General features: G+C 38.6%; 1 protein-coding gene across 1 annotated transcript in view; it reads left to right on the top strand.

Moving 5' to 3' along the window:
* Positions 1–27,514, top strand: part of CFAP43 (cilia and flagella associated protein 43) — a 115,907-nt gene that overhangs the window by 49,429 nt on the left and 38,964 nt on the right. The window contains exons 11-23 of the mRNA XM_011977513.1: positions 952–1,100; positions 2,644–2,747; positions 6,254–6,394; positions 7,169–7,341; positions 8,493–8,642; positions 9,468–9,598; positions 11,784–11,931; positions 14,349–14,441; positions 15,182–15,259; positions 21,386–21,511; positions 25,068–25,172; positions 26,163–26,279; positions 27,182–27,412. Coding sequence (XP_011832903.1) covers positions 952–1,100; positions 2,644–2,747; positions 6,254–6,394; positions 7,169–7,341; positions 8,493–8,642; positions 9,468–9,598; positions 11,784–11,931; positions 14,349–14,441; positions 15,182–15,259; positions 21,386–21,511; positions 25,068–25,172; positions 26,163–26,279; positions 27,182–27,412 — 1,746 coding nt within the window. The remainder of the gene's footprint in view (positions 1–951; positions 1,101–2,643; positions 2,748–6,253; positions 6,395–7,168; positions 7,342–8,492; positions 8,643–9,467; positions 9,599–11,783; positions 11,932–14,348; positions 14,442–15,181; positions 15,260–21,385; positions 21,512–25,067; positions 25,173–26,162; positions 26,280–27,181; positions 27,413–27,514) is intronic.

Below are 27,514 nucleotides of genomic sequence, written 5' to 3'. Positions count from 1 at the left end.
CCATAAAGGTTTTCAATTTTACAAAAAGCCCACTCAGTTGGGAGACTGTATGCATTCTAATGAGGCAGGACACCTGGGTGCTTCTTCTGAAGTTTGTCGCCACATATGGGATCCTTGGGTAAGCTGCTTTACTTCCTTGGCCTGCGTTTTCTATTTTGCAAAATGATCTCTTACGTTCTTTTTCAGCCCTAAGTTCCATGATTTTATTCAAAACAATCTACAAAGTATTTATAGAGAAAGAATACTAATTTCTATAGTATTATGAAAGTCAATTTATTCTCTTAGACATCATATTCTGTATAAATCATTGTGAGATAAGTGGGAATCTGTCATGCATTTCTTTGGTGACTGAATACATCTTCCAGTGATATAGTTATTTTCTTAAGTCTTCCTTAGTCATAGCAGCATCTCAGGATCTATAAAAATGTTTTAAAAGCCAGGTGTGGTGGTTTGATCTTGTAATCCCAGTGACTAGGCAGGCTGACGCAGGAGGATCACTCCAGTAGTTCAAGACAGAGCAAGACTCCATCGCTAATAAATAAATATTTTAAAATGTTTACAAGATGCTAAGAATTTCTTTTACCTTTTTTTGTTTTATTTTTCACTATTACTGGTCTAAGTGTTTCACAATCACTTAGATAGATTGTTGGCATAATCATTTCATCATCATTTAGAGATAAAAACGAAGCCATGATTTAAATTTCAAGAAATCTCTCTATAATTTTTATTACTCTAATTTTAGGATAAAAGAATAAGATGTACAGATTCCTGTGCCGTCTTATGCAGTTGATCAGCTCAGGAACATTGAGGCTATAATTTGAAAGAACCCACCACACAACACTTGCCACTCTTCTCATCCTGTAGGCTTTTCAAATACATTGTATAATAGCATTCTTACGTGCAGGAGAGCAGGCACAATGGAGATACGCATCTGGGGTTTGTTTTAAACAGGCGACGGTTCTGGCTTGCTGTCCATCCTCCCTCTCTGCAGCCGTGGGCACGGAGGGTGGTTGTGTCTACTTCATCAGCGTGTATGATAAGGAATCCCCTCAGGTCGTGGACAAAGCCTTTCTCTCGGAATCGTCCGTGCAGCATGTCACGTAAGTCCCTTCTGCTTCCAGGAGCGGCTCTGTGTCACCGTCTGTTGAAAATTCTAGTGAAGCCATCCCTTCTTTTAATTTTAAGTTTTACATGTTTCATTTGTTTTGAATCTTAATATATCCACTCAGTTCAACACTCAAAAGGTACAGAGGACTGTGAAGTAAAGTACCCCCCATACCCAGGTCTGTCCTTGCAGGCAGCCTGGTACCAACTTCTTATGTCTCCTGAGATGTTTTATCCATGAACAAGCAAAACATAATAAGCACTTCTTTTTATTTGTATCGATGGCCATCAAGTATGTATAGTGTGCCAGGCACTTCTGCTGTATTTAACTCCATGAGGTAAACACTCTTATTTTCTCTATTTGACAGGTGAGGAAGATGAGGCACGAAGATTTTAAATAACTTGCTCAATAGTACACAGCTAGTGAATGGCAAATGTTGGGATTTGAACCCAGGTCGTTGGGCTCCACAGTCACTGCCTTTGCTCTTAAAATGAGAAAACTATGTACAATGCCTCATTTCTTTTTTCACTTAATGGTATATCTTGGAGAATGTTTTATATCCACACATAAAGACCAGCCTTATTATTTTTATAGCCACATAGTATTCCATTTTATGAATATACTATCATTTTTTAAAAACAGTATATTAATGAACATTTAGAGTATTTCAAAACTTTCGAAACAATACTTTTAAGATGACAATATAGAGACATTAGATTTGGACTTGTAGTTGCTCTCATTATTACTGTTTTTAATTTATTATATTATTAGGTATTAATAAGAACAGACGTTTGTATTCTGCTTTACAGCTTGAGATCACTGTAGCTTGTAGAATGTGATCCTCAAAACACCAGTCAGAGAGATGTTATTCTTATCCCTATTAGACAAATTAGGGAATTCAGGGTGAGAGAGGTGAAGAGAAGCATTGTCCAAGATTACACATTACACAGCTAGCGCACTTGGGAGCTGGTCCTGCCACTGTGGACTGCCCAGCTCCACCACCCTAGCTCAGTGGGGAAGGAGGGATAACCTCCTTCCCCCCTGCCCTCTGCACCGTCATTTTTTGTGCCTTTCCTTTCTCAGATCCTCTTATTCTAATTTGCATCTTCCCACTTTTTCTAATTTGATAAAGTTGTAGACATGTTTCACTACATTCTTCCTCCCACTGCCAGGTACCAGTCACAGGGTAATGAAATGTCACACCCACCGCTAATTTGAGAATTGCTTATTTGCACTTGAAACATCAAGAAAGCTCTACCAACATGTTTCATTGACTTATGATGAACCAACTGCCCATCTTTACTGAATCTTCTTGACTGTATTTATTAAAGTTGCAATTTGGAAATAGCATTGGCCTAAAGTACAATGATTATATCTACATGTAATCACTCCACTTTTATAAGGTCAGAGAATATTAAAAATCGCAAACCGTAAAAATGACTGGCTTTGAACATATCTCTGTGGCCATTCAATAAACTTGTTCACCATCTAGCTGGTGAAACAATTGGGATTTGATTATCAGATTTCTTCTTTTCTAGTTATGATCAGCGAGGAATCTTTCTGTTAGTTGGAACATCAGAAGGAAAAGTCTTTATTATCTGTGCCAGCTCCTCAAGGTCATTTCGGATTATTGGATTCACAGGTACAACATAGAATGCTGATTAATTTAAAATATATTAATTTAAAACATTTAAAATTCTTTATTTCAAACAATTTAAGGTTATGAAAATGGAGTTATATTGAAACAATTATTTATGGCATATTTTCTGAAAGAGTAACTTTTAAATAACTAAAGTTACTTAGGAGAATTCTCACATTATGTTTTGATGTATTCGAAATATTAGAGTTATCCGCTTGGTACATAGTTGATGCTAAACACATTTTCTTGAATCAATTTTTGAATAAATTAATGAAATGGCTAAACATTTCTAATATTAACATACAGAGAAGTTGGGTTGATTTCTCTCAAAAATATTTTTTAATATTTTATCTCTAATAAAGAATTTTCTCTTTGTTTTCTCTCTGGCTTTACATGCCAATTGTATATGTGTTTCCCCCACATACACAATTTTTTTTTAATTCTCCTTAAATTTTTTTTTTTTTTTTTGCTCCTCACACTTTGCCAAGTCTCACCCCTAAATTTTTTAATTTGTTTATCATTGACTTATAAAAATTAGTGAGTGCCTACTAGGTGCAAAATGCCAAACCTAGGCCTTGTAGGGGGATGAAAATATTAAGGAGACAATTTAGTAGAGGAGGAAAATGCAGAATGGTGCGTAGGCTCAGATACAGCAGCAATTCATTCTGCCAGGTGTGAGGATGTGCGGAGAGGAGTGGAGGTGAAGGTGGGCACTGGTCAGGGGATGCGGAGGATTGGAAGAGAGTTTTCCAAGGGCTTAGAGTAGTGGGTTTAAAGGATTTTCATAGGTGTGGGATAGGACATATTAGTATTCCTGCTCAAAAAATAACCCAAAGGTACTTGGAATGGAAAAAAAAAAAAAAAAGTCTGGTATAACAGGTAAATGGAAGAGTTCACTAGAAGATGACTATGGCAATGAAGTCTGAAAGAGGAAGGACATTGAATATCATTCCAAAGAGTCTGGAATTGTTCTGTGGTTAATGAGCCATCGTCAATGGTTTCAAGATGGAACTGGCATGATTTGACTTGGTTTTTAGAGACTGACTCTGATACCAGTGTGAAGGATGGAGTAGAAAGGCAAAAGAAAGAAATTAAAAAGATGAGATTGGAAGCTATAATACTAGCCAAGGCAAGAGATGATAATAGTCATAATCATAACAACAGCCAACACTTATTGAGGAATGCCTGACTATGTGGTAGCCAGTATTCTAAGCCCTCTGCATGTCTCCACCCATTGAATTCTTAGACAACTTTCATGAAATTGATACTACTGTTATCCCTTCAGATGAGGCAATTGAGGCACAGCAAGGCTAAGTACTTGTTCAAGGCCACACATCTAGTTAGTGGCAGAGCCAAATTAAGAAAGTCCAGTTTCAGGGCATGTGCTCTTATCCACAATACACAAACTCATGCTGTAGTTATGGAAAGAGAAAAGAGGGCACAACCATGAGTGATGGAATGGGTAGGACTTGGTATTTGATGCGAAAGGAAGGGATCAGTGATGACCCCAGAATTTCTAGCCTGAGTACTGGAAGTTTGCGATGTCATTAGTTAAAGAACAAAGTTTTAGAGGTTGAGGAATAGGTTGAGCTGATGAGTTTCATAGGTTTGAAGCCAACAAACTCTTCATTTGGGCATATTTAGCATAAGTTTGGAAATCAGGATATGTAGTTCAAAGCTTAATGATAGAATTCTGATCTTGAAATCATGGAAGCTGATGACATAGCTCAAAAGAGTAGAAGTAAACCTAGATGCTTAACGGGGCAAAAGAGGTAACTAAATATGCAAATTAGATGGCACTGAGTGTGGTAGGGCCTGTGGCTGACCTCAGAGTGGGTGTATATCCTGCCTAAATATTCCGTTTCATTTATTTTATTTTATTTTCTAGAGTCTTACTCTGTCACCCAGGCTGGAGTTCAGTGGTGCAATCATAGCTCACTATAGCCTTGAACTCCTAGGCTCAGGCAATCCTGCTGCTTCAGCCTCCTGAGTAGCTGGGACTACAGGCTTGTGCCCCAAAGCCTGGCTTGTTTTCTGTTTTGTTTTTGTTTACTTTTTTTTTTTTCTTTTTTTCTTTTTTAGTAGATAAAATGTCTCCCTGTGTTGCTCACGCTGGTCTTGATCTCCTGGAGTCAAGCGATCCTCCCACCTCAGCCTCCCAAGGTGTTGGGATTACAGACATAAGCCACTGTTCCTGGCCCCATTTTTTAATGTATCTGTTTGGCCAGAGGGTGGGATGGAAGAAACTGGGAATAGAACCCTGGTCCACATTTTATATGGAAGCTGTGGACAGAGGAAGATGAGGCAGTGAAGAAAACTGAGGCTGGGCCAGAGTAATAAGAGAACTGGGAGTCATCCTCTTCAGAAACAGCCTAAAGAAGGAAGGTGGATGAAAATACAGGCTGACACTGAAGTATGCGTAGGGTGAGGGCTGGGACAGGCTCTCATATATTTGCCAGTCAGCAGGTGATCCCTGAGAGAGCTACTTCTTTGGAATGAAGAGGGTTAGGGAGGGAATAGAGGTAAGAAAATTAAGTCAGAAAGTGCTAAACCTATTTTAGGAAGTTTGCGGTAGAGAAAGGAGAATCAGATGGTAACTGTTGTGGGACAGCAGAGTTGTAGTAAGGTTCTTATTTGAAGACAGGGGAGTCATGAGGGCTGAATAAAAGGAACCATAAGGGACACAAGAAGCTAAGAGGTGATTGATAATGTACAGTCTAATAGGAGATTGGAGGAATGGGCTCAAAATCACAGACAGGAAGGGATTACATTTTGCTCCTACAACAATGTTGGGAAATGAAGGGAGAAAATGGAAACAGACAGGGGGAAAATGTGAGTCTCAGGATAAGAAAGTTGAGGTTGAGTTTATGTAGATGTCCTTGGTCTTCCTTGTTAAGGAAGACAGAAGGTCATCGGCTGACCGCCTGGGGAAGGGCCTAAGAAAGTGGGCACCTGCAGCACAGTCCCATGAAGAGTGGAAGAGTGAATCTGGAACAAATCCAAGGTGGGCTCCAGGCCTGGCACACCTTGCAGAGGTTAGATCAGCTGGCTTTCTAGTGGAGCAAGCTCATAAAGTCACATGTTTCCACCACACCCACAGTCCTTGGGCACAGATGCAAAGAAGGCCGATGCCTGAGTTTAACCAATCTTAGGAGCAGGTAACCTGGCTGGAGTGGACTTGTGGGGACCAGCGCATGCAGGTGCTGGTTTGGAGGGATAGGGGTTGGAGATGATACACTCTCGGGCCACCCTGACTGAGAAAGAAACCCAGACAGACTGGGCTGGTTTGAATCTGCTGGTCTAGACATCTAATCAGGAGAATCCCTCATCCATTCATCAAAAATGTCCCTGTAACTTACGTTTAAAGGTCACTTTAAATATCCAGCAAATAATTTGATTCTAAAGATTTAGTGAAGGCAAGTCCACAGGTGATATCTTAATTGGAAAGGTAAAAGATTCTTTAAACTTATCAATGACCACTTGTGGTGTTGATTTCTGTTTGCTTTCAGAAGTGGCCAAAGACATTTTACAGATATCCACAGTGTCTCTTTCAGAAACAGACATAGTGGAAGTGATGGTGCTTTCCTCGCTTCCGGAAGCAGGGAGAAGCAGGTTGGAGATGTTCACACTGCCTACGTTACTGCCACAAGGTAAAGAAAACACAAGCAACCAATTCTGCTCCTCAGCCCAGATACGTCATTGTTATTGTTTTTTGGGTTTGTTTTATTTTTCTCTTGGCATGTGAAGAGGTAAAATGGCTACCTTTTGTCTACCTTTACAGAGTAAAACCAACATGATAAACAGTTTGAAGTGTGGACTTTTCCTTTGGGCTTCCTGACTCATGAGTCTGCCTTATTACCATAGGAAAAGAGATAGGATGAACAGACACATCAAATTGATTTGTTATTTTTGTGATGTCTCTTGTTTTGTAGCTTTGAATAGACATGGTTAAATTCAGATAGATTACAGTGTAGTTCCCTTCACTGACAAAATTATAAAGTTTTCTGGATAAAAAGGTATGAGAAAATAGATACTCTTTCCTTGTTTTAATGGCAAATATATCTGGTTGGCAGTTTTGCAAATATATAATTATAGAGCAGAAGAGAGCTGACAACCTCAAAGTACTTTTATGTTTTTGTAAGAGTCTCTGTACCACCATGGGTTTCTTTTAATACGTCTCTAAGTTAATCGATTAAAATTTCATCAAGGCATTACAGAAATATTTTACCCACTATCAGTCATTTAATACTCAAAGTATTTCTAGGGAGACACGTGTTTTTAAATCATTTTTATCACCTACTAGTTTCCGCAATATTAATTGAGCATTTAAATTTTATTCTGCTTTTCATAATTGTTCATAATTTTAAAAAACCAAAACTGATATATGGTGCAAGTGATTTCTCTTCTTTTTCCAAATCTAATAGTTTCCACAATTTTTGCTGATGAAAGAGGAAGGCTGAAAGATGAAATCATTCATAAGTACCTGTATGAGTTGGAGCACACTCTGTCCTCTGCAGTCTTGGACTTTCAAAGTAAACAAATATATGGCTTCTGTAGTCAAGTGCCATACATCTGTAGCTACCTTCTTCCTAAAGAAGTATGTCAACACTTAAGTGTGCTTTCATTTGTCTTAGCAATCAAGATTGACACATTGTACTGATTAGATGTGATCCTCTTGACCACGTTAACAGAATAGTTCAGTTAACCAATGCCTTCATTATATTAATATAATTCCCTTGAGCTAGGTATATAGTGTTATTTGTTAATCCATCATACAATATATTTGAGCAACCTGATACTTGTGCCACGTACATCATCTTTGTCAGATAAACATGCAGATGATACAATATTAGTTTAATGCCTTAAAAAACAACCTAGCATTAGGAAATCTATTCTACATAAGCCAAGGGCTACAAGGTAGATGATTTGATTTGCAGTGGAACTTTGTATCTAAGCCATAACCAAAATTGCAAAAAATAATTAAACTGCGTTTCTGGCATTTTTTCATTACACTCTCTTCAGACATCTCATGCATTGTGTCACCTCCTGCTGCACATAATGGCCCAGTACCCTCCTGCTTTCTGCCCGTTGACCTGTCAGTTTCCCTTGATGTCTGTTTATCCACTTTGATAAGGTCTACCTTCCTTCCTCTAAATTCTTCAGTCAAAGCTCTTCTTTGCCAGAGTAGCCAGTATTAGACATAGAAATTCAGAGAAGGAAGAAATGATTAGTGACAAGAGAGATTCAAGAAAAGTTTCATGAAGGAAGCAATATTTGATCTGGACTTTGAAAAATAAGTCAGATTTAAACATGGAGAGATATTGCATACAATTTTGGTGGGCAGCGCTCATATAGGGAGGCAGGGCAGGACTGGTGGGGATGGAGCAGAGAAGGGCATTCTAGACAAAAGGAAGGACATGTGCAGAGGCTTGGAGGTGGGATGCATGAAACATATGGGGAATATTGACTTAAGCATGAAGATATATGAAATGATTAGTAAAAGTAAAGATTATCAGTGTAGGCTAGGATTTTTAATGGCAAGTAAACAAATAAAGAAGACTTGACTTAGTTGGCAGAAACAAACTTTTATTTGCAAAAATGGGAAACATGATGCAAACGCAGGTGCCCACTTTATCGCATATCAGTTTATTTACAATGACAATGTACAACAGGCATGTACACCTGCAAACCCAAAGGTGCTGCTTACCTGATCTTTTCTATAATGTGGTTATTTTCTTTGATTGGCAGGAACATATGGGTATCTACATTCTTAAACCATACAAAAAAGTACAAAGCAGACAGTATGGACCTGGAATGCTCTATCTGTCTTCACATGGATTGTGGCTCATAACAATAGCTAAATGTGGAATTCTGTGTATCCGAGACGTTTATACTTTGGTAAGCTGTTTTCTTAAAAAAAATTATGGGTGTATATATTAATCTCATATAGAGAAACATTTTATATGTATATAAAAATTTGCTTATATATGCATAAAAGCTCTGAAAAGATATTGAAGGTACTAATTACTTTGCTTGCCATTGGAAGTATTAGGTCATGGGAACAAGAAGAAGATTTCACAGAATACTCCTTCATAATTTTTGAATTTTGAACCATTTGAACATACTGCCTATTTAAAAAACTAAATGAGAAAAGGCATCATGGTTGAGAACCAGTATGACTCAGAAATCTCAATTTTTAAATTGTTGCCCTATATACCAAATTGGTGAGGCATTTTGTTTGAGTTCTAATCAAACTGGCTTAGTTAGCATCCTTCAGAGCATGTTTTCTTCCATTCTTCACAGTGCTTGTCACCCTCGCTCATTACACTCAGCTACTTCACACATAAATAGAACTTGCCTGACTCTTGAAGCCATCGGAACTCACCGTCTCTGCTTGCTGAAGGCCCCTTCCCTAACTTTATAGACTTCTGCAATTCATTCACTTCTCTGTGTCTGATTTCCTATTATAAATTGGTGATAATAATCCCAGTCCTTCCATACTACACAAAGGTAGTGGAAGAACAAATTAGTATTGGTGAATGTGGTTTGGACTGGGGATTTTAAATGCTATGTATTGCCAATTGGCTACTTCCATACCATTTAAAATGCTGTTAGCAAATAGAAAATGATTTCTCCACAAAAAAGGGGCATATAACCCCATTAGAAAAGCCATGTGGTAGAATTGCGTTTGTAATTTTTCTGCTTTATTTCTTAACTATTTAGGAGACGTTTGCTCGGTGTCGGAGTCATTCTCACCAGGGTCATGGGATTCAGTCAATGAGAATTTCAATGGATGGACAAAACATTCTGGTGAATGGGAGAGATGATGGCACCCTTGTCTACCTAAAGTGGAAGTATGTACAGTATTCAGTAAGTAACCCCATGTAGTATAGTGTTTTAAAATAGAGATTTTATTTTTATTTAAGTACAGCAAGGCCAACATGCTGGGAGACAACTGTCAGTGCAAAGAAAGTTTGTTATACTCACAGATCCCAAGAGAAGAGTACACTGCATGCTCGGGGACCACATGGGGCAGACCTGGGGTGGGTCAGGAGGCTGAGAGAGGGAGGAAAACGTGGATGAGATCTTCTCATATGGTTTTCACAGGGAGGATTGGGCAGGTTTAGGATTGGCCAGTTTGAATAGTATCAGTGGGTTCTGAGGCATAGGGGCTGGCTGTAGTCGTCTCATACTTGGCCCTGGGGTGATTAGGGTGGGGAAATGGTGGCCCTGATTGTGAAAGCCCACTAGAGGAAGTGGTTGGGGATATGGTCTCTGGATTGATCGGTTTGCATTTGAAAAGCGTGCTCCAGAGCAAATTGTTTACTATCTTTAGAGACTAGCCTCCAGAAGTCAGCAAGGCCCCAGATACCAGAGCACCGAAATACAAAAAATAGAAATAAAAATAAAAAGACAGGGTTAATATATATCTGAGAGTGATCAGTCCTATCTCTCATAACATAAGAAATGTGGACAATTCTGACCCTCAGATAACTTTAAAAACTCCTATTTATCCCCTACACGTGTATATGTATACATATACTTTCCTAATTAGATTTTGCTTAGATTATATCAAAGGCAGTTTCAGTCCCCAAACAAGGAGGGGATCAGTTTTAGGGAGGAACTATTACCATCCTTGCTTCCAAGTTAAACTATAAACTAAATTCCTCCCATGGTTAGGAGGAATGAACAAGAACATCCAGCCTGTGAGACTAGAAACAAGATGGAGTCAGCCATGCTAGACTTCTTTCACTGCCATGATCTTTGCAAAGGTGGTTTCAATCATGCACTTCATTTTGGAAAAAATAATATTTCATGATACCTCCTGTGATGAAAGCAGTAATGAAATATGGGCCTTCTCTGCAACATTGTGAAAATGTTAAATGTTGTGGAGATTTTGTATCATAACAATTTTGCTAGCCATTTATCACAAAGACTCATTTGAGGATTGCATCATCATGCCCATTTTATACATGGGATTCTGAATAGAATATTAACTTTTATCTCACTATATAAGTCCTAACATATTCTTTATAACCAGCAAACAAATACTATCTCAGGCAACAACAAACAAGTGCTGGAGCCTTATTTATGCAGCTCAAAAAGAAGGACATTTTGATCCATTGGTAATCACCCAAACTTCTGACTCAAAACAAAGCTGGGTTTGAAACCATGGTCTAGGACTAATGACTTGGTGACGCTGGCATATGACAACCGCTCTAAATCATCTATATCAATGTTACCCAAGGTAGGGGATCTGTAGCATCTGTGAGCTTGTTAGAAATGCATATTCTTGGATCCCATCTGGACTTTCTGAGTCAGAATGTCTGCAGGTGGGGCCCAGGAATCTGTTTTTAAACCCTCCCAGTTATGCTGATGCATCCAAAGTTTGCAGTGCCCTGGTGAATTAAGTGGAGGTAATAATACCACTCTCAATGCAGCGTGGGGTGATGAGGGCCACATGTGATTATGTGTGTGAAGCCACACACTGCCTGGTGTATTCTGAGAGCTCAGCCAGTGCACTGGCTCTTCTGTGCAATGGCCAGGGCAGGTACAGAGGGCATGTTAAGTAAGGGTATGAGGACAGTGTGAGGAGAGGGCACCCTAGAAAGGTCAAGAAGCTTGTCATGGCCTGGAGCCCATGAAAGGTTCTCCTGTAAGAAGCAGAGTCCTTTAGCCATGCATGGTGGTGTACCCCTGTGGTCCCAACTACTCTGGAGGCTGAGGTGGGAGGATCATTTGAGCCCAGGAGTTCGTGGTTGCAGTAAGCTGTGATTACATCACCATACTCCAGCCTGGGTGACAGAACAAGACCCTTTCTCTTTAAAAAAATAAAAATTTTTTAAAAAGAAATTCTAAAAAAGAAGTAGGCACTGAAGAAGAAGTTTCCACAAGGCACTGTGAAGAATTGTCCACATATTTCCTTGGTTACTTATCTATAAACTGAAATGGTTAGTTACCTGAAAATAATACAGCTAAATGTGATTTTTTTAAATTATGATTTTTGTAGCCTCTGTGTTTTCTTTTTTATTAATATAGGCGGTTTGGAGGACTCCTAGCCAGTGAAATTCTGGACTATTACCAAAATCTATTAATTTCCCTGAGCAGCACCATGGGCGAGGAGAATGATTATTTAAGCACAACACCAAAAGTTTCCATAGATTTGGGATCCGATTCTGAACACACAGTTGAGTTCCTATATGACTAGCTTGCTTGCTTACATTTCTTTGTTTGTAAATTAGAGGTTTTCAGCTTGTGGTTTCTTTAAGCAGATATTTAGTAATATTTCTCTTTTTCCAGGTATCCCATGATTTTAAAAAAGAGAATAAGCTATGTCTGAGAGAAAATATTTAGCCTTTCTCAAAGCAATTGCACATGGTACATTTCAGATCTCATTTAAACCATAGTACAAAATCCAGGCTTGCCTGGAAAAAAAATCTTCTACCCACACTCGTGCTTGGTCAAAATGGTCTCTCTATACTTTCGTATTACAGATGTTGTTTAGGAAGTGTCTAGCTAAAGAACAGCATTCACTCATTCAATTAACAAATATTTATAGAGTGCCTACAGAGTGCTAGGCTGTGGAGGATATAGCTGTGAACAAGATAGAAAAATTTCTGCTTCCATGGAGTTTACATCCTAATTGGGCGTTGGGGATGGGCAGGGAGAGACAGATAAACAAGCAAATGCAGAGGAAACAATGAGATAGAAACAAGTTCTACTCAGTGAATAAAAATAGGTTGATGTGATAGTATTGGACTGGATAGCCTCTCCAAGAAGACGTTTAAGCTGAGATCTGAATTAAAAGAGAACACCACCATGCAAAGACAATGGGAGGGTAGCAAGAGTATTCAGGGCAAAGGGGGAAAGAAAGAGCTTGGCGTGTGGTATGTTAGGACCTAAAAAAGACCTGTGCTGTTGAAGTGAGCAAGGGAGAAAGTGGTGGGAGGTGAGGTCTTCAAAGCGGGAGGAGACCAGGTAATGAAGGGCTTTGTAAACTAGGTAAAGAGCTTGAATTTTATTTTACATGTAATGAGAACTGAGTCAGGTGTTCTGAACAGAGGATTAACAAGGTATAATTGACATTATTGAAATGAGTATTTGATGCTGTGAGGAGAATGTTTCCTGTAGGGGATAAGAAGGATAAGAAGCAGGGACACTGTTCAGGAGGCTAAGGCAGAGATTCAGGTAGCAATGATGGAGGTGGAGGAGTCTTGTGCCTAGGAGAGAAGTGGTGGATTCCAGGTGGGTTTCAGAGGTAGGGCTGATAGAACTCACTGATGAATTGGACATAGAGAGAGAGGAAAATAAAGGGCCCAAGAACTCCTAGATTGTTTTACTTGAACATTTATGTAGAAGATGGTGTCATTCATGGAGATAGGGTAGACTGTGGGGGAAGGGGGCAGCTATGAAGGGAATTCAAAATCAGTTTTACCCATGCTAAGCTCAAGAAGCCTGTTAGACACCCAAGTGGAGATGCCAGTTCAGCTGTTGGATAGATGAACCTTGGGTTCTGGGGAGAGGTTGGGACTGGATATGTTGATTTGAGTCAAGGACATGCTGATGGGATTTAAAGCCATGACACTAGGCAAGGACATCATGGAAGCATGAATGGCAAGAAGCAGAAGAGGACCAGGACAGAGCAACTTCTGGTGAGCCAGGAGAAGAGTTCAGGGATGCAGAGGACCCTGAGGAGGGTTAGCCAGTGAGGTTACGGGAGAGCCAGGATAGCGTGGCTTCCCAAACTCTTTCAAGACATTTTGCTGCAAAGGGGAGCACAGAAATAGGGTGGTGGGCTGGCGGGGGCAGTGGTTGGCACACACCTGTAATCCCAGCACTTTGGGAGGCTGAGGTGGGCGTATCACGAGGTCAGGAGATCAAGACCATCCTGGCTAACATGGTGAAACCCGGTCTCTATTAAAAATACAAAAGGTTAGCCAATTGTGGTGGCACATGCCTGTAGTCCCAGCTACTCAGGAGGCTGAGGCAGGAGAATGGTGTGAACCCAGGAGGCAGAGCTTGCAGTGAGCCAAGATCATACCACTGCACTCCAGCCTGGGCGACAGAGTGAGACTCCGTCTCAAAAAAAAAAAAAATAGAAATAGGGTGGTGGCTGAAGAAGAATGTTATGGTCAAGTGAGAGTAATTTTCCTAAGACAGGAGATAGTAGAGCATGTTTGGATATTGTTGGTGAAGATCCTGTAAAAGGGAGACATTGATGATACAGAAGGAGATGGCATTGAAAAAAAGATTTTAAGCATTAAGACTTCAAAAAGAAGAAAAAAGATCTTAAGCACAGATGGTGGCACAGGCCTTGATGGGCAGAAACATGTGGGTCACAGTAACAAGGCAAAGAGTAGTGACAGTGTGACTGGTCTGATCACCTCTGCTTCCTCGGTGGAAGCTGTGGCTAATATAACGGCAGACTGATAGGACTTACATGAATAAAATGTTACATCTTGGGGACAAAATGTTTGAGATTATTTTCAAAAATGCAACAAATGCAAAGGAATTCAAAGCAGTTACATATGGTAGGGTGGGAGGGGAAAAACTTGATGAATTTTAACTTTAAGACATGTCTGTCTTTTTTCTAACGTGTATCAGAAACAGAAGGCAAGCATTGACTCATCGCAGGATGAATTAGTTCCAACTGATGTTAAGAAGGAAATTCCTTGGATACAACAAAAAAGCCAAGAGGTATTTGTGAAACATGGGGTAGGTTTGAAATAGTGCTCTGTAGATGCACCAAATAGATCAGTTTCCTATGGAAACGTACTGGAAAGTTAGAAGATGGAATGAGACACCACTCGGCAGAGCACTACAACATACAGGTGTAACTTTTCTGAAAGCAAATAAACACCCTAAACACAGCCCAATCATTTAGATCAAGTTATATGAGCTTTAAGAACTGTACCGAGGCTGACATGCAACCCAACAATGGTGTCCAGGTAAACCACAGCAAAGCATGAACTGCAGTACTCCACTGTGAAGTGAGTTTTAGGGGATGCTACCTCTGTCCTGTGGACCAGGAACAGGGGAAGGGATGCTGTAGCTGCAGCTGTTCAGAAAGGTGACCGACTGATTACAGCTCGTGCCTGGATTTAGCCTATTGATCTAGTCTCAAGTTCCCAATAAAAGTGCATACTGGTTTTCCTTAATCAACTGTTCACTAATTTTTCACTACTTATTTTCTTTCCATTGGCCATATAATTGACATGTGTTTCATGTAGCTTTAATGTCACCTACATAGTAGCAGTTAGATTTAAGCAAGGTATTGCAGTGGTATTACTTCATGTACACTTTATATTACTCTTTACACATTTTAGTTTCTGTTTCTAGAGAATTGCTATCTATGTATCTCTTTATATATCTCTCTGTCTCTCTCTCTCTCTCTGATTTCTCTTGCTTTGTTAAGTGATACACTTGTTCTGTTTCAGGCCATCAAAAAGGAGGTTAATCTGTTTTCCAAGAAAAGGAAAGAGATAAAAGAAGGAATCAAATCACTTTCCAAAACTGTAAGTGTTGTAATTTCATATTCTAATACATTTGGCTCTTATTCTAAAATTACTTTTTGAACTTAATTTTGTTCTACCCTGAGGAACTATACCTCCCTTTCTCTGCTTGTAAGCTCAGTTTTCTGAAGTTCTTTAATAAGATAAAAGTTTCACCAATTCACACTTCATATCAACAGTGGTTTTCCCCATCTTCCCCCAAATTACCATCTTAATTGTTTTTATAATACTGATTTTTACCAAAGTTATGCATTTATATTTTTACAGATTAAATAATACTGAGTTGTGTAGTTTAAAATAATATTTTTTAAGCAGCCACTGCCCTACTTCTCTTGACTGATACTTGTACTCCTGAGGTAACTGTTTTCTCTTCTTTCCACTTTTTCATTTGGTCTCTTTACTTCTGTCTAAATAGTCTTCTTACTACTGTTGTTATTTCTTGATATTTCTGTTTTGATGCTAACTATGGGCTTCCTGGTATGGAACATGAGTAGTTATGCTTGTTACTGCTCCCCATCCCCACTATAGTACACATATAAATCCATGCTTGGAATACATACTATGATAGTTATTTGAATATTCTTCGAAGCTGAGCCACATGGTGTATTATTATTACATTTCTGCTTTTACAACTTGATTTTTCTTAGAATTAATAGTTAACCTTTGTTTTGGATAAGCCTTTCTATGACCTATTCAAACTCAAAATGCTAACAAATTCTTCTCAATACAATCAAATACCTGAAGTGATCAATCTGTCAGTGCATTTTTTGGGCAACCTCCCTTCTAGAGCTTTCCATCCTCCAGCTCCAGTCAAAGCACCTTGCTCTTGCTCTGTAGACCAGGTGTGTGGCTGCTGTCCTAGAGACCTGCCTCTTAAGTTGGAGCTCTTATTTCCTGAATCCCACTTGATTTTCTTTGTATTCTTGGTGTGTGTCCTTCAGTAGCTTCCTACACAGGACTGCTGTGTTGCGCCATGCTTGGGAACATCCTTTATAACATAGCTGTGCTTCTGGGGTACCATCCAAGTGGTACCACTGTGAATGGTGCCCTGCTGCTAGACCTGCCAGATGCTTTGGCTCTGTTCTTGAGAAAGGGTACATGGGAGGTACATTTTGTGAGATGTGGTTTTTCTTAAAATGTAATTATCCTACACTCATATCCATTTGATGGTTTGCCTTCAGAATATTGAAGGCTTGCTTCATTGTCTCCTGACTTCCAGTGTTTCCTTCAGAGACTCCAGTGCCTGACTCCCAATTCTTTGTAGGTAACCAGATTTTTATCTTTGGAGACATATAGGATCTTGTCTTTATCCATAGTGTTTGGAAATGTACAGGTATGCACCTTGATATGTTCAATGGGTATTCTTGGTTTGCTGGTGCAAACCAAGACTCTCTTCCCTTTTCCACTCTTCTTTGAGCCCCAAGAGGCTGGCCTTTATGGATAATAGCAATGCGCTGTCTTGCCTTCTGACTTTCTCTTGGGTTTAGGCAATAAGTGGCATCAGCAGGAGAACCCCATTGTTGCTGTTCATGAAGGTCAGCCTCTTGGGGCTCAGATCATGGATTGCAGGGCAGGAGACTAAGACCAGGGTCCTCATTCTCCCAGTTTCCTCCCTGTAGGGTTATGAGTTGGCAATGACCGCCATCTCTCTCCTACATTTATGGGTCTCTCCAGGTTCGTTAACCACTCCCAGCTCTTGCCCTTCAGACCTAGGAGCGGAGATGGCTTCCCGCAGTTGGAAGCCTAATGCTTTATCATGTCTTGCTGGCTCTCCTTACTCTGCCAAATCTTTTTTTTTAAGTTTCTCTCTTCAGTTTTCCCATTTGAATGTGTTACCTTTTCCTACCAGGACCCTAGGTGTTTTCTTCTTTCATGTACTAGACTTTGATGGGCATTTTAATAGGAAACCTTTGTCTCTCGGTTTTAGAAAAAGTTCTTAAATCATTTCCTTGGCCCTTTGTTTTTATTTTCCTAATTACTAATAAGACTGAGCACCTTTTGATAACTCTAAACAGTATTTGTATTTCTTCTCCTGTGAATTTCCTGTTTGTATTCTTTGCCTATTTCCTTATTGAATAATTGGTCATTTTCTTGTTGATTATAGGAGTTCTTTATTTTTATTTTTTATTCATATGTATTTATGATAATTAGAGTTAGCTAGCCTATGGTAACACATAAACTCAAAAAAACATAGTGGCACAGTGATGAGAAGTTTATTTCATTCCCATGTAACCATCCTGGGTAGGTATTCAGCTCAGCAGCTGTTCTGTTCCATGCAGTCATTCAGAGACCCTGCTATCTTCAACTCAGGGCTTCAAAGATTGCCTTGTTTGATCTCATCTGAGTCAGTTGGAAAGGTAAAGAGCATGAAAGTGTGAATGGGACATATCTAAAGGTAGCCCTTATTATTAGGTGGAACTTCATGCAATTGCTGTTTTATGTGGCTCAACCTACAAATATTTTCTAGAAAAATATATGGCTCATCCTACTACAAATACTTTCTGTCTTTTAACTTTTATGAAGTGCCAAATTTTAAATACTTTTATTATAAAGCAGAATTTTAAAATTATGGCATGATCCAAGTTATTGATCGTTTTCTTTATAACTTTTGGGTTTTACATCTGATTTTAAATGACCTTTCAAAGTCACACTTATTTTCTTCTAATACTCTTTGATTTCACCTATAATTTATTTTTGTGAATGGTATGTCATATGGTTCTAATTTTATTTTTTTCAAATAAATAGCCCATTTCCCAAGTCTGTTTTATTTAATATACTATCCTTTCTCTGCTGATTTGCAGTGTCTCCTCTATCAATCCCTGGACATAGGATTGTTTCTGGACTCTGTTCTAAGATTGAATATTGATCTTTTCTTGAGCCAATACCAAGCTATTTTAATTACTATAGCTTTATAATAGTTCTTGTATCTTGAGAATAATTCTCCTTTTGCCCTTCTTTTAAAAAAAAAGGCCTTTTTATGTATACTTACTTTTCCATTGGAATTTTAAAATCAGCTTGTCAAACTCCATGAAAAACTCTGATTTGATTTTGATTGCGAGTATATTGCTTATAGTTTGATTTGGAGAAGAATTTATCTGCCAGCTCTGAACTTTAGTGTATATATATCAATATATATGATAAAACTTTACTGAAGAATATTTTTTAAATTGAATTAAGATATATACAGACAGTCCCCACCTCAGAGTGGTTCAACTTATAATTTTTCGACCTTATGATGGTGCACATTCAGTAGAAACTGTGATTTAAATTTTGAATTTGGTCTTTTCCCAGAGTAGCAATATGTGGTACCATACTTTCTCACAATGTTGGGCAGTGGCAGTAAGCCACAGCTCCTAGTCAGCCATGCAATCATGAAGGTAAACGATGAATACTCTGAAGTGTACTGTGTTGCCAGCATTTTTTGGATATCGTGTTTTATGTTTTCGCAGCCCATCATGTCTACAAATGCCCCTTTTGACATGGTATTTTCATCTTACAATGGGTTTGTTGGGCCATAACCCCATCATAAGTTGAGGAGCATCTGTATATTTATATATTTACATCTTTCATTTATTTATTTAGAGACAAGATCTTGCTTAGTAACCTAGGCTAGAGTGCAGTGGCACAAGTGTAGCTCACTGCAGCCTTGAACTCCTGGAGTCAAGTAATCCTCTCACCTCAGCCTTCCAAGTAAGCTAGGCCTGTAGACATGCACCACCATGCCCAACTGATTTTTGTAGTTTTTTGAAGAGACAGGGTCTCCCTATGATGCCCAGGCTAGTCTTGAATTCCTAGCCTTCTTCCTTGGCCTCCCAAAGTGCTGGGATTACAGGCATGAGCCACTGCACTAGGCCTATGTATTTATTTCTTGTAAAATATATAACTTTGAAAGTTATATTTTCAATAAATATATAATATTTACATATGTGTATATTATATATTTATTTCTTTATTCAATTTTAAAAAGATAATCTCCAGTGAAAGTTTATAGTTTCTCCGAAAGTGACTTTGTATAAATTTCTTATTAGGTTTATTTTAGGTATCTTATAGTTTATACCATTTTTGTGAATGGAATATTTTTCTATTACATCCGTGATACGGTTTGGCTGTGTCCCCACCCAAATCTCATCTTGAATTGTAGCTCCCATAATTCCCATGTGTTGTGGGAGGCACCTAGTGGGAGATAATTGAATCATGGGAGCGGGTCTTTCTCATGCTATTCTTGCGATAGTGAATAAGTCTCAGGAAATCGGATGGTTTTAAAAAGGGGAGTTTCCCTACACAAGCTCTCTTCTCTTGTCTGCTGCCATGTGAGACATGCCTTTCCTTTCACTTTCTGCCATGATTGTGAGGCTTCCCCAGCCATGTGGAACTGTAAGCCCATTAAACCTCTTTCTTTTGTAAATTGCCCAGTCTCAGGTATGTCTTTATCAGCTGCATGAAAACAGACTAATACAATTGGTATATATTATATATTGGTATATATTATTGGTATATGTGAATATTATTGATTTTTTTCTGACCACCTTGTTGAATTCTTTTTAGTTCTACTATTTTGTCACTTGGTTGTCTTAGATTATCTAGGTAGACTATCATATCTTTTGAAAATAACATATTTATCTCTTATCAATCATTATCCTTCATTTATTTTTCTTGTCTTGTGATTCTTTTTATGAAATACAATATTTTGCACCCCTAGTTGCTGTAAAATTATAACTTTCTTGCTTAATTAACTCTTTTCCTTTGGGCAACAAGTCTTCTATTTGTTGAATTTATTGTTTCTCTCCAGTGGTCTTGTTGTTCCCCAAATATTTAGTGATTTATTGTTATTATTTCATGCTTGTCTTTATAATTGAAACTCCCTGTTATAATTCCATGATACCAGCTCAATCTGCTTTGGAAGAAGTGTAGGAGATCTGACTTTAGCAGGTATTCTGTCTGCTCTCAGTGAAAAGAGAAGGGGTGGGTGGTGTTGGGAAGTGTCTTGGCAGCCCATTGTGTGGTGGGGGAGTTCTCTATTCTTTCTAGCCACTAACAGATTCCTTGGGCCTTGCCTTGTTTCTCCCATCCAAATATTCATTCCAATTTCTTCTACCTGGAGACAAACACTCCAGCTACTACTGCTGGACCCTAGGGAACTTCACCAGGTTGGGGTACAGGCAGGTTCTACTGTCTGTTTCTGATGTAGCAGCCCCAACTAATCAACTTGCCAGCAGGTAAACCCTTGTTCCTGTATCTGGTGTAGCTTCCACATGTTGAGTGCTGTGCTGAGGGCATTCTGGGCTATGATGCATCCTGCTGATCCATCTGATTTCCATCTTTCAGTTGTTATAGTTTTCATGCTCCTGAAGGATTCTATTTCTTTTTTCCTCTTCATTGTAGTAATGGATTTATCTATGCTATACTTCTTTTCTCTTAACTTTTTTATATTTTGGGGCAAAAAAGAAAAATCGTTGAACTCATTCTCAGTCTATCATTTTGAAACTGAAGTCCCACTTTTTCTATCATGTTGTCTGCCTCGTTTTTGTTTATTTGTAAGTGCTTTTTATATATTAAAGACATGAATATTTTGTCATATGTGTTGCAGTGTGTATCCTTTGCCCCTGAATTTTTTGAAGTTATAAACTTTTAAAGATAATTTTTATTGTATAGAAGTTCAAATTTGTACAAAATTGAAGAGAATAATATAATACATCCAGTGGCCAATATCATTTCACCAATGCTTCCATCCATTACCCCTTCCCTGATTATTCTGAAGTAAATCCCAAACACCATATCATCTCTAATTATTTCGGTATGTGTCTCTAAATGATAAAGACTCTTAAAACACATAACCACAATGCTGTTAGTATACCTCAAACTAGCAACAGTGCTTTAATATCATAGAATGAAATGATGAGCTTATATATTTTTGTAGTTTTTCTTATTAGATGAATGAGTTTTTAAGGATGAAACCTTAAAACTTACAATAACCACAATAAGCCATAATCTAATTCTTTACTTAGTAGTACATTTAGATAAATAAAACATCTATTTTTTATTGATTGCTGCCTAAAAGAAACTAAGAAAATTATCTTATTACAGTTTAATTCTTTACTTGTCACCACCCTTTTTTATTTCAACATTCAGATTCTGAATATGATGGAAGAAAATGACAAACTAGAAAATATTGCAAAATTAGACCAACAGGAATTTGGTCTAGATCTTGAGGAACTAGAAAGGCTTCATGATGAAAGTCAGGAAGAAGTGGCAAAGGTATGAAAAAGTGTAATTTAAGCATCATAAAGTTATGATGAAAGAAGTAAAAAGATAATAGGAAAGGGAACTTCTTCATAATAATGTGAATATGACAAAACCTTTTCCAGTGTAATGTGAATGAAGCAAACGTAGTGCATGTAAGTGTAATGAATCAGAGGGTCACTGAATTTGGGGGTTTGGAGCGGGGGAACATCTAGGCCAGCCAGACATCTGACATTTGCTTCCCCTCCATGACATTCCTGCCAGCCATATGTTTGAACATTTTTGGAAGTCTTCTTAGCCACCTCATGCCAACTTTGGACGCTTCTGGTTTAGTAAGCCCTTTCTTAATTAGAGTGGAAATCTTTCTTCCTGTACTCACTGATCCTTCTACTCTTTGAGCACTTCCTACTCTATGGCCCCTCTGAGAGTGGTAGAGGATTAGAAATTTCCATGTTCCCTGTGGATCTTCTCCTGTCTGGGCTAATTATCCCAGCTCCTATGACCATCATGTATTATAGTTTCAATAGCCTCGTCATCATCTTGCCCTTTTCCTCCAGATTAATTATATTTGCATATTGTACCCACAGAAGAATTCAAATTATTTTCTGTCCAGTGTAGAGAAAAGCATAAACTGAAACTTCCATTCATACTATACTTCTATTAATTCAGCCTTTGTATTATTTTGTGGCAGTCACATCAAATTGTTTGCTCATATGGATTTTATTTTAAATAAAAGCCCTAAGTATGTTTTACACAGGATATTCTGAAGCTACCTCTTTCTCAACCTGCTAGTACAGGTTAATTTTTTGAATCTGCAAATATAAAAACACAGGAGAATGAAAGATAGCTGGATTCAAGGACAGTTAAGGTAGATTATAATAGATTAAACAACTACACCAAGAGGAGGCTGATTATTTGACTGATGCCTCTAGGAGGGAGGTTTCCACCATGTGCCCCAGGACTTGGTCCTGATAAACATGTTTATTAATGACTGAGGTGAAAATATAGAAATGAGGAGATTTGTCAAATTAGTGAATGACATGAGACTGAGAAGTTGAGGAAATGTAGTGGATAACAATTAGGACAAGAGTATCTCAACAGACTGATTTAGTACAATAAAATTTACCTGGGATAATCATTCCTTCGTTTATTCTGCAACATTTATTCATGTCCCAGGCACATTAATCTAGGTGCTGGGAATACAATAATGATGACAGACACATTTCATGGGGTAATGTACTGAAGAAGACCGGTCGTAAACAAATCTCTACATAGTATATGATGGAAACAAACTGGATGCTCTGATAGATGTGGGAGATCTACTTCTGTGGTCAAAGAAAGCCACTTCAAAGGACTGACATTTCAGTTGAGAACTAAAGGAAGAGAGACATCTGGCTGTGCAAAGATCTGGGGGGGACTGAATGTCAAGCACAGGGAGCAACAAGAGCAAAGGCCCACAGGCAGAAATGACTTGCAGTATTCCAGGAACAGCACGGCCAGAAAGGCTGAAGCATGGTGGATGGGAGAGAGCCTCATGGAATGAGATAGGGGAGGTAGGCAGAGCCTAGTCCCTGAAGACGTTGTATATTGTGGTAAAGAATTTGGCTTTTTTATTGATTGTGCAACAGGAAGCTATGAAAAAAGTCCCATTTTCTTATCACAAGAGGTAGGCACCAATCTAGGAGCTTTTTGAATTTATTTATTTTGATTATCACAATTCAAAAAAGTAGGTGATAGTTTGCCCCACTTGAAAAAATTGAGGCTTAGATAGAGGCTTAGAGAGCTAGAGCCACTTGGCTAAGATCAGAGCCAGGAGGATCCTGGCTGTTCCTCCTAGGAGGCTCTTCCTCCTTGGCTCTGGCTTGGCTCAGGCTCAGAATGCCCCCTGCTATTCTGCACCAGGTTCTCCCAGCCAAGTCATCTTGACCACTCAGCAATGTGTGTGGGTTCGGTGCCTGCCCCCTCCCTCACTGTATATTTGCTTCTCTTTCCAAGCTGTATATGACTACTTGACACAGTGAACCTGCTCCCCTGGCCCACTGAACTATTTACCATTGCCAAACTCATCCTACCTCCCCCACTGCCACCCTGTGCCTCTGCCCCAGATGCCCCTACTTGCCACTTACCAAATTCATGCTCATCCCTCAAGAGTTCTCCTTGATCCTCTGAGGCAGGATTTGGTGCAGAGAAAGGCCCTCCACATGCTAGTTTCCCTCATATTGTTTATTATTTTTCTTGAGCTCTGTGCCTTTGAAGAGATATTAACACCAGATTAGGCACAATAGTGGTCCAGTAGAGAACAGTGTTAGCAAATGGCACCATAAACTCAGCTGTTTAGGAGCTTTCAGCATGTTTAGGATCAGAATACTAGTCCTTGGGGGCAGTTAGTGGCACCTGCCAGTCAAGGATGTGAATGAGAGACTAGGCTACTACCCTGCCCCGGCCAGGATCTCAATAATAGGAAAAAGACCAAAGCCCGATAATGACAACCTGGACACAGTATTAGGGACTGAGTTTGGAGGAGTTGATAAACAGCCTCAGCAGTGGAGAGAGGAGGGCCGAGTGGGCTGGGAATCAGGCAGGTCCTGACAACTGATATGCCAAGCCAGCTGTCTATTTAGAAAGAAATAATTTAAAACTATATTAGCTATTAACTTACTGGGTCAGAATCAAAAAGAAATGAATTGCAAATTAAAGTCGTTTAATCAGACAATAAAATAAATAGAAATTCACAAGAAGTACTAAAAAAGACATTTTAAATCTACGAGATACTATTCTTAGCTAGTTTGCTAATAATTCTGCCAAAAAAAATGAAGTGCACAGAGATCCTGAAAAGGATCCTAAGGACTAAAGATTGTTAGGTCTCACTTTCACACCAGGTCTTTCAGCAAACTGTATTAAAATAGGAATACTTAATTATTTAAATAATAAGCAATGGGATTACGTAAGCAAGTAAAACTAACTGAAGTAACATGTTTTTAAGTGGAAAATAACACAAATTGTATGATCCCCAAGAGTAGTAGAGGGTTCTTTTTTATTGTGGACGTAAATAACAGAATAATTAAGTACAGTAAAGACTCCCAGACAGAGGTCACAAACGCACTTCAAATGTGTGTTGGCGAGATTTAAGCCAACATTTAAATATCTGGCAGTTTCACATAAAAATATGAATTCCAGACCTCTCTAATAAAACAGGAAGACTTTGCTCAGTGGTTTTGCTTCACTGCTGTTCCAACCAGCAGACTTTGTGCACATTAACCATGCAGCTCACCACTACAGTGCATCCATCCTCACACCCCGCTTCACTTGTGTATGCAACCTGACCATCCTTAGAGGTACTGTGTGTCCTCAAGGAAGAGAATCCAAGTCTACAGACAAACTTCAGGAGATGTTCTCAAAGGCAGAGATGTGTTTCCCGAAAGTGCATCTCAGTGCAAGGTGGCTCAAAGTGTTGGAGAAAGACAACCAGACTCTACCACTGAAGGTGCAGTTAATGAGTTTACAATGGAGATTATTATTTCTGAGGCCACACTTTCATTTTTATCTTTTCCCTTTGTCTGCGTTCCTCAAGATGATAAAGGATATAGAGATGCATAACCTAGCCAAGAGCTATTTGGCTGAACTTATCAAAGAAGAATGTTGGAATTCGATGGCTGTGAAAGGTCGAGCTCTTAAGGTAACAGATAGAACCCTAGGTACAAAACCTGATGAGAATTGTCATCAAAAGCTCAGGAAAGTTTTAAAAATAAATTTAAGAAAATTCAGGCATAGCAAAGCACTGAGAGCATGACTTGCCCCTTTCTATACTGAATTTCACCTGGATATGTCCCTGTCTCTTGGCTCCTTCCCTCTGTGCTCAGTCCCCATGTGCTTCCCAGCCATCATTTCTGAAGATCCGTGTTAGCATTCTTTTCCTCCTTTCCTCGCAGACACCCTCTGCATCTGGATCTTAATAGATGTCTGCTCACTCACATTTCACACAGATTGAACGGTAGACGAAATCTGGTTCATGTTTCTGCCTGTGCCTGCCTTCGCATTTTCTAAAGAGCTGTTCCTCATTGAGATGCCCTCAAGTAAAATTTCCCTGTTTGTGTAGGGTGACCAAAAGTCTCAGGTCATGTCTGTGATCCCAGAGTAACTATTATCAGCATCCCTTTCACTTTCAAGTATGCTCCAAAAGTAGACAATGAAGTATACGGCCACCCTACATTTTGTATGATTTGAGTATTGCTCTAAAACAGGGTTCTCATGAGCCATACATTTTGGGCTGGATCATTTCTTGTTGTGGGGGCTGTTCTATGCCCTGCAGGATGTGTAGCAACATCTCTGGCCTCTATTTGGAGACAGTAGCATTGTTTGCCTCCACTAATTAAGATAAAAAATGTTGCCAAATGTCTTGGGGGAAAAGGATGGGGAAAGAAGGAGGGAGAAAAATTGCTCCTAGTTGAGAACTACTGACCTAAAAATCAGCCCTTCACAAAAGCACAGTATTTTATATGAAGCTTATACCAATACTCATGGAATACATTGTTTTATTTTTAAAAAGGTTTCCATTGACAATTTTACCCATGCATGATTAATCACAGAAAACATCCCCTACTCAACCCCAGAAATGCACAATTATTCTACAAATGAGTTTATTTTGTCTTGCGTTTTTTTCCCCAAGTGTTTTCATATCCCCTGTGTGGTTGAAAACTTCCCGATGAAAGCACGCACGGTTGAAGAGCTGAAAGAGTTGGAAAGAGTTTTACAACAAAAGAAGATTGAAGCAGAGTGTCTCAAAGTACTATTTTAAATATATGTGTGTTTATATAAGTGATGTGCTTTATTTTATAGAGTCTCCTTTGTTCAGATTTGAGTTGGGGTATAATTTAAGTTTAGGTATTGTATGTATTTATATTTTTATTTCTTGTTAATTTGTAGAATATATTCTAATGACTATAGGAGCCTGTATCCACACAATAAATCAAGGAACCTATATCTTATACAACACTGGCTAGCCCTCAAATATGAGGGTATACCTTAAAAAATGAGATTTGGAGTTTTGCTCTTATCCTGCACAGAGGTTGTCTTCATCCACAGATATCCTTTTCATCCTCCCTTGTCACTAGGGATTGTTTTTAAGATAATTGATCAAGGATAAAGTAGAATTTGTTTTGATAGAATTGTGGTTTTCCTAAATCCCACTTTTTAAACAATAATCTCTGTCAAACCACTAAAAAAAACATTGCCCTTCAGTGTAGTTTTGTTTTGGTCAGAACTGTGCACCCACTCTTTTTCTGAAACAAAAAGAAGGCATGCTTAATTCTTCTTAACCTTCACCTACCAGTCCTTTGTGAACAGGTTTCTTTGTAAAATATAAAGACAATATATATTTCTTAATATTTAAGTACCAAGAAAGACTCAAAATATTTACAAGCAGGTGTCATACTGACAGAAAGATATAAATATTACACACCCTCAAGGACAATTTTTATTCCTTTGATTTATCCATCGTGTATCAGTTCTGAAGCTTTAATCTCTTCTGCAGCAGTTCTGGGATCTATTCATCACTTTGATTTCAGTTGTTGGCAAGACAATTCAACAAATTAAAATGATTGTTGAAATAATTAAGTTGTCACAAAATTTCCCTTTAGAGGATTCTTGTTATTGCATAACTTCTGTGTCATCTTTTTCTACATTTAGCTACGGAAGGAAATTGTAGAGGCTCAGTCTGGAGTTATATTGGTTAAAAAGCGTCATGAAGAGGATGATGAAGAAGAGGAAGAGGAAGACAAGACAGTAAAATGTAGCAATTTGCCCAATTACCTGCTTGGTAGTCTGAGTACTGATTTTGGGGTAGATACCTCTTTATTGTCAAGCCAATTGCAGCTTCATTCCAGAGAAGAGAAAATCAACCAAATTATATTACTGAAAGTGGGTGAATTCTTTTTATCCTCAAAAATCTCTAGAATACATTACGTGGCTTTCAAGGCCTCACATTGAAAACTAATGCCAATCAAATGATGATTTAAAAAT

Source organism: Mandrillus leucophaeus, unplaced genomic scaffold (genome assembly GCF_000951045.1).
Source record: "Mandrillus leucophaeus isolate KB7577 unplaced genomic scaffold, Mleu.le_1.0 Scaffold18, whole genome shotgun sequence".
NCBI lineage: Eukaryota > Metazoa > Chordata > Mammalia > Primates > Cercopithecidae > Mandrillus > Mandrillus leucophaeus.
This window is presented reverse-complemented; position numbering and strand designations above follow the sequence as displayed.